Raw genomic sequence first — 16,263 nt, 5'->3', positions numbered from 1 at the left:
ATCTCAATCGTCGCAATTGAACAGCATTTGGTGTGGAAAAGTGTCATAAAAATGTCCGTTCAGTGTCCTCAGCTCTTGATGGTGGTGCCGTGGCCACTTAAGGCTCCCTTGCTTGACCACTTCTGAACTGAAGATTGTGTCAATGCGATAAGACACACCGACGACCGTCAACCGCCAACCGACCATTCAAATGCGTGTTCTCTGGGTTTTCCCTTATTTTACAGCCCGCAAAAGTAGGCAACACTTGGTTTCAAAGAAACGTTTACAACAACCGCGCGCAGCCTTCAAAAGGAAAAGCTCTGAATGTACAGGACCAAACACGTCAACGCACAATGGCCAACTGAAGCTGACATTGGCATTTGTTGCTGATTTTATTTTGCTCTTTCAGGAGCAGCAGCAGAGCAGCTGCAGCGCTGCCTTTGCTTCGGCTGTCCGGACTGCGGAGGTTCCTTTAGAGTTCGGCTGACCCGCCGTGGCGTTGTCCGTTCAGTTGCTGCCAGTTTTTGCCGGATGCCTAGTAACTGGTTCAAATCCCACTGGGTAACAAGTTGCACTTTTTTCTGGTTTTTTTTTTTAATATTTCTCGCTGGTAAATTTAAAGACATATTTTATCTGAAGATACTTTTGTTGATGTGATGACCCAGAAAGTAGTTATTGCTCTTACTTACTATTGGTTCCTGTAGCCCGTTCCCCAATTACATAAAAAACTGCACTTTTTCGAGTTTTAAAGAAATAAAAAATAATAAAAGTTGTATTTTTATTCGCTATTTAGTTATAATGCAATTAGAATTTGTTCTAAATCGTTTTCTTTTAACGTTAATAGTAATATGTATTAATAATTAAATTGCATTGCTGTTGGTGCTTTATGTTTTATGTTTTATGTTTTTTGTGGTGTGTAACTATTTAATATTGCTAATTAAAAACTAAAACTAAAAACAAAAAACTACAAAAATATGCAGCCATAAATACTAATGTTTAAACACCATTTGCATTTGCATTTGCTTTAAGTGTGGGATTCCACGCAGGGCAACCCCAACCGGTGGCTTAGGCTAAGCACTTTAGAAGTGAAACGTTCAACAAAGCATTGCTATATATTAATTGTTTTTCTCAGTTTGTTTTGCTAAAGCTGTGCCTAAATGCCTTACAGTACAATCGATTTGTTGTGTAATTTAATTTGTGTTTTGTGAATACATAAATCCATTCGTAAGCGAATCACTAAGTGCACTACTTAAATGGTAAAAAGGCTTTTCCGAATTATTGCAACAATTAAGGGTTCCTAGTTTAAGTAAAATGAACAACAAATGGCGTTTGTTGGAGATTGGAATGGGGTTTTTAGACTAGCAACAAAAAAACTACTCAAAAGTATAGCACATGAAACTACAACATAAATGGAATGTGGCATATAAAATAGATTAAACTTTTGTGCGCAGATATTTGTGTGTGTGTGTGTGTGTTTGTGTTGTAAAAGTTGTAACAATAATTGTAATCATTAGTTTGAGAGATCCATTAGGTGTTTGTTGTGGTCGGAAAGTAAATTGAACTAAGGCAATGCCCTGGATGGATCATTGTAAAATTTGTATAGAATATTATGGTGTATAATTGTGATATCCATTATGGAAGCGTTGTGCTCTCTCAACTCCATTATGCATTCAAGATATGTGTCCCATCAAATTGTTTGTTCCCAGAAAACATTTGTTGCTGATAAACACGCTTAGAAAAATATTTATGTTTCGTTGTGTGCTGCTGCTGTGCTTTAGACCCAAACGCCATGGGGATTTTTACTAGTCGGTACTGCCGTCTCCAGCTGCCGCGGTGAGCCAATGATGCGACGACTGCTGCCCTGTTTGTTGGCTTGTCCCTCGAGCAGATGCTTGATCTCCTCGGTGGTGGTCACAGTCGTCAGACTCTGCAGATTCACCTCCTTCATTTCGTTGACCAGCTGCTCCACCTGACGCTTCTTCTCGGCAATGGCATGCTCGATCATTAGCAGCTCCTTCTTCAGGTTATCCGCCGTCTTGTTCGAGGTGTCCGTGTTGTGCAATGCCTGATCAATTTCGCCCTGTATTCGCTCCATTTCCATGAGAAAATCACGTTCCACCGTTTGCCTAGCAATCGAACAAAATAAATATTAGTTAGCCAATGGTCTTACAAGGTCTTTCAATGCTCTCACCGATTGCTCTGCTGCTGCTGTTGCTGCTCCAGCTCTATGTCATCCATTAGCAGGCGCATTTTGTTCTTGCACTGCAGCAACTCGGTCTCACAGTTGGCCAATTTGGAGCGCAGCAGTGCTATCTCCGACTTGAGCGTCTTCTCCTGCTGCTTGACCAATTCATTTTCTTCCTCCACATATTGCAGTGTCTGCAGCTGTTCGCTGCCCTGCCGAAAGGTCTGATCGGCCTTGGAGATTTCCCGCGAAATGGCCTCCAGCTCATGGGCATGATCACGCTCCTTGCTCTCCAAGTAAACAATTTCCGTATCAAACTGTGCACAAAGGGAAAACATTTTAGTCGAAATTGAGTTGTACATAAACTGAAGTTGTACCTTTTGTAATTCCATTTGCTGTGCTGTGATTTTCTCTCGCTGAAATTTTATCAGCTGCAACAGATCGTTGTATTGCGTGGCCTGGAACATCATGGTTTCACCCTCCTCCATGGATACACTGCCGCTGTTGCTGTTGTTGTTGTTGTTATTGTTATTGTGATTGCTGTGCTGATCGTAGTCGCTGCTGAGAAAGGGATTCGTGGAGGAGGAAGCATTGGATATGGTATCCGCATTGCTGCGCTGATTCTGGCACATGGGACTGTTCCTGGGTGGCGGCGGATCACGATACGGTGGCGGCACTAAAGCTCCATTTGCCGATATTGTTGGTATTTGCGTTGCTTGTTTATACAGCTCCGGTGAGTTGTTATTGTTATTGTTTATATTATTATTGTTGTTGTTGTTGTTGTTGCTGTAGTACATTTCATTGGGGCTGGCGCGTCGCAGTTCACTGCTCGATTTGCTCAGCTGGCTGTAAATATTCTGACTGCTGCTGTTGTTGTTGTACAAGTCATTATAGCCATTGGCGGCCACTGCAGCCACATTGGAGACATTGCTGCTGCTCATATCTAGTGGATTCGACAAAGATTTCTCATGCTTGGCCACTATGGGCACTGCTGCAATGTTATCCAGCAGCAGCTGCGGCAGCGGCGGTGGCACTTGCTCCTTGGCTGCCTGCGGTGGCGATGGTGAGCGCGTGGCGACAGGTGTGGCATTCGGTGGTGGTGGCTGCTGCGGCTGCTGCTGTTGGGGTATGCCCTTGACTATGCCAATATTATCAAACTGCTTGGCATCGTAACCGCTGCAAGAAAAGTCATTAATTATGAGTTTTATTATTCGTATTATTATTATTTATAAAGACGAAACGCACCCAAAACTCTTTTTCAATTCCTTTGTCCGGTAGCTGAGTTCCACATTCGATTTTTGTTTTTGCAAGGTGGGCGCTGGCTTGCCGCTGCTGTTGTTATTGCTATTGTTTGGACCCAGCGGTTTTTTCGTTGTCATCACAGCATAATTGTTGTTGTTATTGTTGCTCTGCTGTTGCTGCTGCTGCTGCTGTTGCGTCTGCTGCGTTGGCTGCTGCTGAGCTTTATTCTCCGAACGCTGCAATATAAATTGCACATCATTTGCATACTCGCCCCATTTGAGTAGCAGCTTCATGGGATTCTCATTGGGTGCCAGGTGTCGTTCATTATTGCGCCATCGTTCGATCAGCGTGAAGCGCCCCACTTTGCCCGTGGCATGGGCCAAGGCAAACACCACATCCTATACCATGGCACAGAAGATGTGAGATGGATAGAGACATTCATTATTAACAACAAAATCAATACCAATCAGTGGTGGCCAATGGAAATGGTTTCCAATTAGCCCATCAGCACTACACCACATACCTGACACGTCGTATTCACCGTCACGCCACAGACAATCCGCTGGATGCCCTCAACCCAGACTTTCAGCTCCATTCTGGCAACCAATTGTGGTGTCGGTGTTTCGCCGGAACAATTATTTCTGCTTGCCGTCTCTTGATTGCCGTTGCCGTCGCTACCAGAAAATTGCTTTCCAGAGTGAGTGCCGCTCCAACTGACGGACAGACGGTTGCTGCTTGCCTGCTAGGAAGGTGGACTGATTCCCGGGTAGCCGTTGATGCCTGACTGACGTTCGACGTTCTGCTGTCGCGTACCCAGCCAAGCGTGTGTGTTGCACCCAAATAGGGGGTGGAGCTGCTTTTCCACTTTTCCCTGTCGCTCGTTGCACGTTCTCTGTATCTCTCTTTCTCTTGTTTTGTTCCCTTTCTTTTGCTTTATGGGGACTCTTTCGATCGCTGCTGCCTGATTCCGATTTACTTGCACTTATTTACAACACCACCAACAACTGGTTTGCTTTCTGTGTATGCATGTGTGTCATTTGCATGTGTGTGTATGTGCGCTGGAAAAATTCTGATTCACTTTTTTTAGAAATCTGCTTGTTGAGCGTGTTATCTCTTCAGGCAATGCATCTCCGCATTTATTCACATGCACGCGTGCCGTAGTCGCGATTGTTAGTGCCTCGGGACCAGATAAATATCGTTTTTTATGGATTTATTGAACGAAAAAAAAAACGAAAAACAAACGCACGCATTGTTGTTGGCATGCACTTCAGTGTGACCACGGATGGGTGGATAAAAAATACCATCTGACTCTCAGAAATACACCGAAATATACATTATCCTTTTCAAAATATACCGTAAATTAATTTGATTCAATTCTTTCAATAGCCCATTAACATTTCAATGTATTTTTCCAATTATATTGATTTGGAATATTCCATATCAAAGATTTCCATTAATACTTGTGATTATCCGCTCAAACTTTGAACTTTTCAACATAGATTTAAGTACGCGCCCAATTTCACTCTAACCTATCGCACAAAAGTACCGATATGGGTCCCAACCAAGCCCTGTCATCGATAAGTACAATCAAAAAGTCGCGTGGATATTCAAACAAACAGAAAATAAGAAAGGATTTGCTCCGAGTTCCAAGAAGTAGTTGCGTTGATTATATATATCCATATTGATATTTTCGGCAGTCCACGGCAGTATTCAACCACGAAACAATATATATCGATACATTGATATATCGCATATTTGTCCATCCCTACCAAAACAATGGGTCGCGATTGCGGAGTAGCGTAAAATTAATTAGAAATTAAACCATCGCCCGTGCTTGCGAGCAGTGCATTTAGAGGCCACCCAGCCAACGATACAGCCAAAAAAAGTTGGCCCAAAGGCAGTTGCAGCACCCCCGCGAGACCGTTAACAGCAATCAGACACGCATTTCTATTGATTTTGAGTTGTGCTGTGCATTTGTGCATTAAATATTAAACAACAAAAACGGGAGAAAGAGACAGAGAGGCGGTGGGTGTGCGTGGCAGCCTGGCGAATTGTTGCTCCTGTTTTACCCCCACACCCCATTCTGTGCCAAGTGATCTCGTCACCATGGAGCCCAGCAGCGTCGACGCGTTCAGGTGGAAGAAGTGAAGTGGCGGAGCACCAGACCAGCAGCAGCAGCAGCTGTCTGTTTTTCTGCGGTTGGGAGAATCACACAGCACACACACGAAAAAGCTAACGAAATTTGTTGTTCCCATCCCCACCTCATTGTTGTTGTCGGGGTGTGCGTGTGTGAGTGTGTTCGGCGATAGTGTGCCAGTGTTTGTTAGTGTGTAAACAAAAAATAAAAGCTAAAAAGTGAACTAGGGGAAAAGATAGTAGAGCGAAGAGCAGCGCAGCAGCAGCAGCAGCAACAATGGCCAACAGTCGGAGTCGCGCCATACTAAATGTTAATCTCGATACGGTCATGGCCAACGATCCGTTGCGTGAGCTTTTCGAGGCCTGCAAGACGGGGGAAATAGCCAAAGTGAAGAAGCTGATAACGCCACAGACCGTAAACGCACGAGACACGGCGGGACGAAAATCTACGCCATTGCATTTTGCAGCGGGTAAGTTTGCATCAAAGGATTTTCTTTACTACAGGCCCAGCCCCCCGCCCGCAAGCACATGCATCATATGCGAATTATGTGCCATTCTAAAAACAACATTCATTTGCACCCCTTGAGGGAAGGTTGAAGGACTCGCAGCCCCACCCCCACCCCCACCTCACCCTACACACACATGCAGTTGCTGCTGCCTGTGTGGCCTTGAGCTACTTGCGCTTTGGGTGTGACGGACGGACGAACGAACGGGCGGGCGTCATTGTCGTAGTTCTCTCTCTGTCGGACACTCCACTCGCGTGGCGTTCGTCTCTCGTCCGTTGTCCGTTGTCCGTTGTCGGTCGGGTGTTCCAATGGCGTCGAGAGTTGACCTAGTTTTCCCCATTCTGTTCTTTCGGGCTGGTTTCCGGAACCGCGTATAGCCTCGACACTTCTCTCGCCCCATCTATCTCTTGCCCCCCCTCTCTCTCTTTCTCTTTGAATGTGTGAGTGTGCGTGTTGCATTTTAACATTTAAAAACAACAAAAAATGCATAACAGTTAGCTTCAGCGACACGAAAGATTTTATACCCTGGTTGTACAATTTTGAAAATATAAATATGCATATAAAATATGTCCTTACAGGGATGAGATTCGATGAGAGACATGTTTATCGAACCTTTTTTTATTTTAATTGAAAGAACACAAGAATACCCAGCAGGAAAAGCCTTTTTTGTGTACACTGCCTTAGACTTTATGCAGCATTCGCCCTGCAACTGATTGGCGATTGCTATTTCTCTTCGTTTTCGGTTAATCCCCCAGCTGAAAAGTCGTCAGCAAGATGCTTTCTTTCTATGGCACGTATGTAACAAACAATGGTTAAAAATAGCCATACCCTCCGCAACAGTTTAAAAATATGCCATACATTCGTATATACAGGCTGCACGCTGCTGCTGTTGCTGATGTTGCTGATGATGATGATGGGGTGACAGTGACTGGCTGCTGCGGGGCTGGGGTGGCATGAGGTAAGTCGCTGGCAGGACGACTTGTTGTGGCTGCTGCTTCTGCTGCTGCTGCTGCTGTTGCTGCGGCGCTGCATGCGCCATCCTGCTGACGTCTTTGTGGCCCAATATTTTTATTTTACGTCTTTTGTTGTGACTTTGGCCTAGTTAGCATTTTCATACATTGCAGCCTTATTGTCTATCTGTCTGACTGTCCGCACGCAGCAGCTTCCAAAAAGAAATAGAAATCATTCTACGAAAGAGAGGAGACCCCGTTTTTATGTATTTCTACTTAACCCTTTCACTTGCAAACGAGCCGCCCGCCACTTGCATATCAATTTGGCTTTTGGTGACTTCTTTTTGTGATATTTTTATTTTTTTACCCAACCATACATACATATTCGCTTGTCGTTCGTTTTATTATCTCTTGTGGTCTACTCCATGATTCATTCGTTGGTGGGTCTTTCTTTCTAAACTGGTTTTCCTCTACTTATTATTACTTTTCTGTCTGCCGCTGAGTTTATTTTATTTTCTTGTACCCGTCTACTACTATTTGTCACGTTCTGTGCACAAAAAGTGAGATCTTCAAGTGGTTTTTGCTGTACAATAAGTACAGTTAGGTTTTGTCTTGTTTTGCAATTGGTCTTTAAATTATTTGATCGATATTCACCAAGATACTTACCTGTTGCACAGCGAGAGAGCGACAGAGAGAGAGAGGAAGGAAAGCCGCAAAAATAATCACGTTTTTCCCTGTCAACTTATATTGCTGTTTCTTTTTGTTAATATTTCAATCAACAAAAGCAATCCCGTTCTTAATTGTTATCAGCTTTTTGGCACTGCACCGTTATCTTTTAAGAGCTCCTAACCTATGGGTGTGTGTGTGTGTGTGTGCGAGAAGCTTATATCCAAAAATCGAGCGATTAAATCCGCAGGGAACATGTCCTTGTACCCTTTTCTCTTGATGCTCTAAGATTTATTCTTCGACACACGACGCACAGTCGACAGCATGAGTACTCTCGAGAAAACAAAATAAAATATATATGCCTTGGGGTCGAAGAATCCAAGAGAATCCCCACCTAAGGGCTGATACTTTACCTGCCTTCTGTTTATACTCTCATAGATGACACTGTATGGAGCAGTATGTTCCATAAACTCTAGATATCACATGAAAACGTTGTTTAGACAACTGTTTAGCTCAAAATAAAAATGATAAATGATTTGGTCTGCATACATAAAAAATAATTATTTTCTTTGCTCATTTCTTTTCTATCCCAAGGGTAACCCAACTCATACTCACACAACATACATATGCCGCTTTTTGGGAAATGATAATAAAGTCGATAAACCATCTGAGAGCGACCTTCCTCGCCTCATATCTTGGCTAGTCGTTAAACAGTGCTTTATTGTTACCCCTTTAAAAAAATTAAACAAATTAACCTTCGTGTTTGGAGTACTTGCAAAATTATTATACACGTCGTAGAGCTGTGGTTCGCCTCAAGGATCTCTCTGGTTTTATTTATTTGCCATGCACAAAGCAGCATTCAAACAGCCATTCAACAGTGCAACAGTTGAAGTTTTCCATTCTATTAATTTTTAATGCAAAACTTTCGTAACTAACGAAAAAAAAAAAAGTGAATGGCAGAAATGTTTTGCAAACTCTATCGTACTTTTTGGTTGGGTGGGTGGAGGCTCTGGCTCTGACAGAGAGGAGTGGGGTGTGGGGGCTGCAGGCTTTTGTTTGGGCAGAGATTTGTAATTGGTTTCGGTTCTCTGTTTGCTGCTTGATGTTTGCTGCTGTTCATTAAAAACTTTTGCCGAAAAGCGTAATGCATATTTGTATGGCGGAACTAAAATTTCAGATGACTCAGAGATCAAAGATTGGCACACAAAAACCAATAAGAAACACACACACACATGTGGAAGATAGGGGAAGATAAGTGTATGGATATAAGTACGTCAAATGGAAGTGCATTCATACATTTTCTTTATATTACTGATTTCAATTCATAATTATCTTCCAATCACCGGCTGATTACAAACATTCTTGGCTAAGATATCGGTCTGTCCGTTGCTTTTCCAAGTGATAAGTGATAAGTGGTTTCTCACGGATAATTGTTTTCTTTATTCTTAAGGCTTTCGGTTTCCTTTCTTTAGGAATATTGATTAGAAATACATAAAATATGTTTATTATAGGGGGGGGGGTACACATTATGTTTCTGCTTCTCTGCTCAATAAATACATTTCCAAAATCAACCTTCACGTGTCGTTCCAGCTTTAAGCGATTGAAGAGGTTTCTTTCGTTGCCTTTTATATGATTTTAACATTTCATAGACATCGAGACAAGTACAAAAGTACAAACCGACGAGACCGTCCCCACACTCACTTTTAGGGCTTGTTGCACGACCCCGACCTCCATCGAATGGGGAAAGAGAAATAGAGACAAACATTTAATTATTATTTCATTTCCTGTTTCCGCCTCAGGTTACGGACGCCGCGAGGTCGTCGAATTTCTGCTGAACAGCGGCGCCTCCATCCAGGCCTGTGACGAGGGCGGCCTGCATCCGTTGCACAATTGCTGCTCCTTCGGGCATGCGGAAGTGGTGCGCCTGCTGCTGAAGGCGGGCGCCAGTCCGAACACCACCGACAACTGGAACTACACGCCGCTGCATGAGGCGGCCAGCAAGGGCAAGGTGGACGTGTGCCTGGCGCTGCTGCAGCATGGAGCCAATCACACGATACGCAACTCGGAACAGAAGACGCCCCTGGAGCTGGCGGACGACGCCACGCGGCCGGTCCTAACCGGAGAGTATCGCAAGGACGAGCTGCTGGAGGCTGCTCGATCGGGTGCCGAGGATCGACTGCTGGCGCTGCTCACGCCGCTGAATGTCAATTGTCATGCCAGCGATGGCCGGAGATCGACACCGCTGCATCTGGCGGCTGGCTATAACCGCATTGGCATCGTGGAGATTCTGCTGGCCAACGGCGCGGATGTGCATGCCAAGGACAAGGGTGGACTGGTGCCCCTGCACAATGCCTGCTCCTATGGGCACTTCGATGTGACCAAGCTGCTCATCCAAGCGGGCGCCAATGTGAATGCCAATGATCTGTGGGCCTTTACCCCCCTGCACGAGGCAGCCTCCAAGAGCCGTGTGGAGGTGTGCAGCCTGCTGCTGAGCCGCGGCGCTGATCCCACGCTACTCAACTGCCACAGCAAGTCGGCCATGGATGCGGCACCAACGCGAGAGCTGCGCGAAAGGATTGCCTGTGAGTTGAGCACGAATCATAGAAGAAGTTTCCTCTAATCCTTGCTGTTCCTTCTTTCAGTTGAATACAAGGGCCACTGCCTGCTGGATGCCTGCCGCAAATGCGATGTGTCGCGTGCCAAGAAGCTCGTTTGCGCCGAAATTGTCAACTTTGTGCATCCGTACACGGGTGACACGCCGCTCCACCTGGCCGTGGTCTGTCTGGATGGCAAGCGAAAGCAACTCATGGAGCTGCTCGCCCGCAAGGGCGCCCTGCTCAACGAGAAGAACAAGGCATTCCTGACACCATTGCACATGGCCTCTGAGCTGCTGCACTACGATGCCATGGAGACGCTGCTGAAGCAGGGGGCCAAGGTGAACGCCTTGGACAGCCTCGGCCAGACGCCGCTGCATCGTTGTGCCCGGGACGAGCAGGCCGTGCGTCTGCTGCTCTCCTATGCGGTGGACACGAACATTGTCTCGCTGGAGGGACTCACTGCCGCTCAACTGGCGTCGGACAGCGTGCTGAAGCTCTTGCAGAATCCACCGGACAGCGAGACGCATTTGCTGGATGCGGCCAAGGCCGGCGATCTGGACACTGTGCGCAGAATTGTGCTGAATAATCCGCACACTGTCAACTGTCGGGATCTCGATGGGCGACACTCTACGCCGCTGCACTTTGCCGCCGGCTTCAACCGCGTGCCCGTTGTTCAGTTTCTGCTGGAGCATGGCGCGGAGGTGTATGCCGCGGACAAGGGAGGCCTGGTGCCGCTTCACAATGCCTGCTCGTATGGCCACTACGAGGTCACCGAGCTGCTGGTCAAGCATGGTGCCAATGTGAATGTCTCCGATCTGTGGAAGTTCACGCCGCTGCACGAGGCCGCCGCCAAGGGCAAGTACGACATTTGCAAGCTGCTGCTAAAGCATGGCGCAGATCCCATGAAAAAGAATCGCGATGGCGCCACACCAGCGGATCTCGTCAAGGAATCCGATCATGATGTTGCCGAACTGCTGCGTGGCCCGTCCGCCCTGCTGGATGCTGCCAAAAAGGGCAATCTGGCGCGTGTGCAGCGACTGGTGACAGCCGAGACAATCAATTGTCGCGATGCGCAGGGCAGGAACTCGACGCCACTGCATCTGGCCGCTGGCTACAATAATTTCGAGTGTGCCGAATATCTGCTCGAGAACGGGGCCGATGTGAATGCACAAGACAAGGGGGGTTTGATACCCCTGCATAATGCCAGCTCGTACGGTCACTTGGACATTGCCGCACTGCTGATCAAGCACAAGACCGTGGTGAATGCCACCGACAAGTGGGGCTTTACGCCGCTGCATGAGGCCGCCCAAAAGGGACGGACGCAGCTGTGCTCGCTGCTGCTGGCCCATGGCGCCGATGCGTACATGAAGAACCAGGAGGGACAAACGCCCATAGAGCTGGCCACCGCCGAGGATGTCAAGTGTCTGCTACAGGATGCCATGGCCACGTCGCTCAGTCAGCAGGGACTGAGCGCCTCCACGCTATCGCTGGCTGGCTGCTCCCCCTCGCCGGAAACGGCTGGTTGTGCCGCTGCTGCGGGAGCTGCTGCTTCACCTGCTGGTGTGGCATCCACTGGATCTGCCTCCTCCTCGGCCATGCTGTCGCCCACGACAGAGACTGTGTTGCTGCCAACAGGTGCCTCAATGACGCTCAGTGTGCCCGTGCCCCTGCCCATGGCCAGCTGTACGCGCATCAGTCCTGCCCAGGGTGCCGAGGCCAATGGAGCTGAATCCTCCGCCACGGAGGATCTAATGCCGGATGCAGAGTCGATAACAAATGTCTCTGGGTTCTTGAGCAGCCAGCAGTTGAATCATTTGATTGAGCTGTTTGAGCGGGAACAAATCACATTGGACATACTGGCGGAGATGGGACACGATGATCTCAAGCAGGTGGGCGTGTCCGCCTATGGATTCAGGCACAAGATACTCAAGGGAATTGCACAGCTACGAGCCACCACAGGTAATGTTTATACTCTCCGCTGTCTTAATGCTTTTCTGATCTTGTATTATTCCCCCTTTAGGCATTGGCAACAATGTGAATTTGTGCACATTGCTGGTGGATCTGCTGCCAGACGACAAGGAGTTTGTGGCCGTTGAGGAGGAAATGCAGGCGACAATACGCGAGCATCGGGATAATGGCCAGTCGGGCGGTTACTTTACGCGCTATAATATTATAAGGGTACGTCCTGCTCTTGAAGCACTATTGAATGTATTTTTCAATTCATTTTGCTTCGTATTACTAGGTGCAAAAGGTACAAAATCGCAAGTTATGGGAACGCTATGCCCATCGACGCCACGAGATTGCCGAGGAGAACTTTGTGCAGTCGAACGAGCGCATGCTCTTCCATGGAAGTCCCTTCATCAATGCCATTGTGCAGCGAGGATTCGATGAGCGTCATGCGTATATTGGCGGCATGTTTGGCGCTGGCATTTACTTTGCAGAGCACAGCTCGAAGAGCAATCAGTATGTGTATGGCATTGGCGGTGGCATCGGGTGTCCCTCGCACAAGGACAAGTCCTGCTACGTGTGTCCCAGGTGGGCATTCAATTTGCTTAAACTTTAAATCATTTCGTCCAACAATATTCTCTTTTGCTTTTGTCAGACAATTGCTGCTGTGTCGCGTGGCTTTGGGCAAGTCCTTTTTGCAATATAGCGCCATGAAGATGGCTCATGCGCCACCAGGCCATCATTCGGTGGTGGGACGTCCCTCAGCTGGTGGCCTGCACTACGCCGAATATGTGGTCTATCGGGGTGAACAGGTGATGATCGTAAGCGTGACTTTAATTATACAGAAATCATCAACAGTTCTCCTTTTGCCTTGCAGTCTTATCCAGAGTACTTGATAACCTACCAAATTGTCAAGCCCGATGACAGCAATAGTGGGACGGAGGACACAAGATGATGGATGCCCTCTGTTGGCTCTACGCCTACAACAACATCACCAGCATTGCAGCAACAACAGCCACCACAGCTGCCAATGCCACCAGCAGTAGCAGCAGCAACAGCAACAACACCACCACCACAACAACAACAACAACAACAACAACAACAACAACAGACCTCAGCTCCAGTTGCCAAGAGGCGGCCCAGGCATGCCAAGCAGACATTACAATTGCAATACCAGCACTACCAGCCCCAACAGCAGCAGCACTCATCGATGGGTGTGACCACCACACAGCCAACGCCTGCGGGAGTCTTTACGCACAACAATGGCAACAACAACAATGCTAGCCACACGAACAGCGGCAGCAACAGCAACAGCAACAACAATAACAATGACATGTCGCCAATTTCGAACAGCAACAGCTACTCCTCGGTGGACACCAATCAAACGCTGCTCAATTCGCTGGCCAACCAACAGCGAGGCAATCGTCAGAGGCAACACCAGCAGCTGCAGCAACAGCAGCCACAGCAGCCACAGCGCAGCCCAAAGTACAGTCAATTTATGATCATCACACCCGCCGTCTCCATTGATCGCGACTTTGAGTACGAATCGCATTTGGACTACGAGGACTTTGCCAATGCCGCCCACAATAATGGGAATCTGTTCCGTTTGGGCCTGCGGCGCAGCGACAGCAGCAACAGCGGAGACAGTGGCCACAGCAGCGATAGTAGCAGTTTTCGCTCCAACTACAATCAGTACTTGCATCACAGTCGCCAGCATCTGCTGTCCAAGGGGAATGGAAACGGCAACGGTCATCACTTTTATACGTTCTCCTCGTCCTGGCGCTGGTGCAGCCTCCTGTGTGCGGCCATGCGTTGCTTTGGCGCTGGTGGTGGTGGTGGTGGTGGTGGTGGTGGGGCGGGTAATGGCAATGCGCCGTACAGCAGCTCGCTGCAACATCATCGTCTGAGACGCTGCTCGTCGTACAATGCGGACAATGCCTATGAGCATTTTGCGGCACCATTTAAGCCGCGCAAGACGCGCGATCATATGAACAATATAACGTACGAATTGTGACGGTGGTCCGCCGATGTTGTGGTTAATGATCTCTTTGTCTTTGTTGGCCTACTCCAAATCCGAACTCTACTACTGCTCCTTAGACTTTTATTAAAATTACTAGCTATTATAGCCCATAGTAGATGTCGTCGTCGTCGTCGTCTCCACTCTCTCTCCTCTCTCTCTCTCTCGTTGTTTATTCAAATATTCAACTATAATATTAAAATAAACTAATAACAAGAAGAGCCGCAGGCAGAAATAATCAAAATTGCAGCCACTTTTGGATGGTGATTTTAATTCGAATTGAAATATTAAAAAACAAAACAAAAGAAAGTAATACGATGAATAAACCCCTAAAGCCCATGCCCCATCCCCCATCCCTCTTGACGATGAATGCATTACATTACAATTAATTAAATTTGCGCTCCCGCGTTTATTTAAGTGTGTTTAAGCTTAGTTAATTTAAACAAGATTCAAAACTCCAATTAAATTTAAATATACAAAATATACATTATACATCATAGAATAAGTTTATCCTCTTCTCTATGACTATGTACATCCGGAATATCCACATACCACATGGCATTCTCCACCTCCTCATCATCACCCTGGGCTGTTTGATCCTCATAAATTCGGCATGGCAGCTGCTCGAAGCGGTAACTCACTTTCAGGGCGTTCTGCTGCAGCAGCTCGAGCGACCGCGGCTTCAGCCCTAGGGTCACCAAGTGTCCCCCTTCTCTGGTAAGGCAATTGCTCAGCAGTTCCCACGCATCAGAGTCCAGGTCCTTGTTCTGCTCGCGTAGCAAACGCATGGCGTTCTGTCCTTCGGTGCGCGGTAGGTGTATCTTGACAATCTTCATGCTGGGCAAATCAGCGACAGGGCAACTGCTCAACAGCACATTGCTGAGCACGTGTACCTTCGGTACGGTGAGCTCCATCCACTCCTTGGATCTGTTATCGCGGCACTTCACAATGATAACGCCATCCTTGAAGTGGACGCCATCAAAGTTGATGCTGTGTGGGCAGCCTTTCAGCATCTCCTCGATCAGCGCTGCCTCCACTTTCTTCGCCTCGCTTCTGCGAAGGATTCTAAGCGGGTAAGTATTGGCCAGGATGGCCATGTCAATGGATCTCTCTGCCTCTGGTACACTTTTGGCACGCTTAGGGGCAACGGCTTTCGCTGGGACTGGAGCTTTCCTTTTGCCGCCAACACTTGCAGCAGGAGGCGCAACATTTTTCGCCTTTTTACGCGCTGCCAGTTCATATGCATTGGGATCTATGGCCCGTTTTTTGGCTTCTTCCCGTTGCATGCCCTCCCTTATGTAGCGATTGTAACGTTTTCGTTGCTTTTTGCAAAGATCCTGCTTTAGTGGATCCGCAACTTCCTTCTGTTTTACTTCTTTTTTGATTTTGATTTTAATTTTTTTTTTTGTATTTTGATTTGACATAGAAATTCCCACGAGTGTAGGGGTGACGAGGTCCACCGTGTCATAGCCCCCGCTAACACGGCAAGTCCTGAAGTACTCAACGAGGCGGACAGTTATCGCTGAGGCTCCGTGTGGATACAGTCGTTTGTAGGAAACCTAACACCCCCCCCCCGACTGCACGACAAGCCAATGGGCACGGATCGCCTAACACCCTGACTTTTGGGGGGACCCACCAACCATGTCCATCCTGCACTACACTATGCCGCACCATGGTGTGAGGGCGAGTGGATGCTAACACAGATTCGTGACAGGATGGACTTAGCCAGACCCTTTCTGTGTAGAGCACAGAAAACTGGAGGTCTGTTGCCTAGCCGACACCCTCGTAGAGGGTTCAGTTGTGGGATTTTTGTCAGCCAATTTAAACTAAACTTAACTAAAAGTATCTCTAAAGCATTTTGTGCACCTTCTTTTGCCAAAAATTACATATTTTTCATAATAAAACGGAAAACGATTACTTGCGTGACTCCACTGACCACAACTACAATGTTGCAGCAGTCAGCTTTTGGCCATCAGGCTGCGGTTGACGGTAATTTGCAACTGTCAAGCCGGGCTGTCAGGCTAAGTTGCGCCTAAAA

General features: G+C 47.3%; 3 protein-coding genes across 3 annotated transcripts; 1 reads left to right on the top strand and 2 right to left on the bottom strand.

Moving 5' to 3' along the window:
- Window positions 1-733: 733 nt before the first annotated feature.
- Window positions 734-4,678, bottom strand: LOC117585241 (myb-like protein AA). Its single transcript, XM_034274642.1, has 5 exons — window positions 3,930-4,678; window positions 3,410-3,804; window positions 2,542-3,340; window positions 2,171-2,481; window positions 734-2,105 (listed from the first exon to the last, which is right to left on the bottom strand). The coding sequence occupies exons 1-5, from the start codon at window positions 3,999-4,001 to the stop codon at window positions 1,754-1,756; spliced, it is 1,929 nt and encodes a 642-aa protein (XP_034130533.1). The 5' UTR covers window positions 4,002-4,678; the 3' UTR covers window positions 734-1,753.
- Window positions 4,679-5,179: 501 nt separating this feature from the next.
- On the top strand, window positions 5,180-14,717 carry LOC117584901 (poly [ADP-ribose] polymerase tankyrase). Its single transcript, XM_034274040.1, is given in 7 exon segments — window positions 5,180-6,012; window positions 9,464-10,246; window positions 10,307-12,220; window positions 12,282-12,439; window positions 12,504-12,796; window positions 12,864-13,020; window positions 13,086-14,717. Coding segments are annotated over 7 exon segments (4,635 nt in total). The 5' UTR covers window positions 5,180-5,819; the 3' UTR covers window positions 14,223-14,717.
- Window positions 14,605-16,036, bottom strand: LOC117584903. The gene has a single exon (XM_034274045.1). The coding sequence runs from the start codon at window positions 15,647-15,649 to the stop codon at window positions 14,720-14,722; it is 930 nt and encodes a 309-aa protein (XP_034129936.1). The 5' UTR covers window positions 15,650-16,036; the 3' UTR covers window positions 14,605-14,719.
- Between the last annotated feature and the right edge of the window lie 227 nt (window positions 16,037-16,263).

The sequence above is a fragment of the Drosophila guanche genome, unplaced genomic scaffold (genome assembly GCF_900245975.1).
Source record: "Drosophila guanche unplaced genomic scaffold, DGUA_6, whole genome shotgun sequence".
Taxonomy (NCBI): Eukaryota; Metazoa; Arthropoda; class Insecta; order Diptera; family Drosophilidae; genus Drosophila; species Drosophila guanche.
The sequence above is the reverse complement of the archived record's forward strand: the minus strand, read 5'-3'. Positions and strand labels throughout refer to the sequence as shown.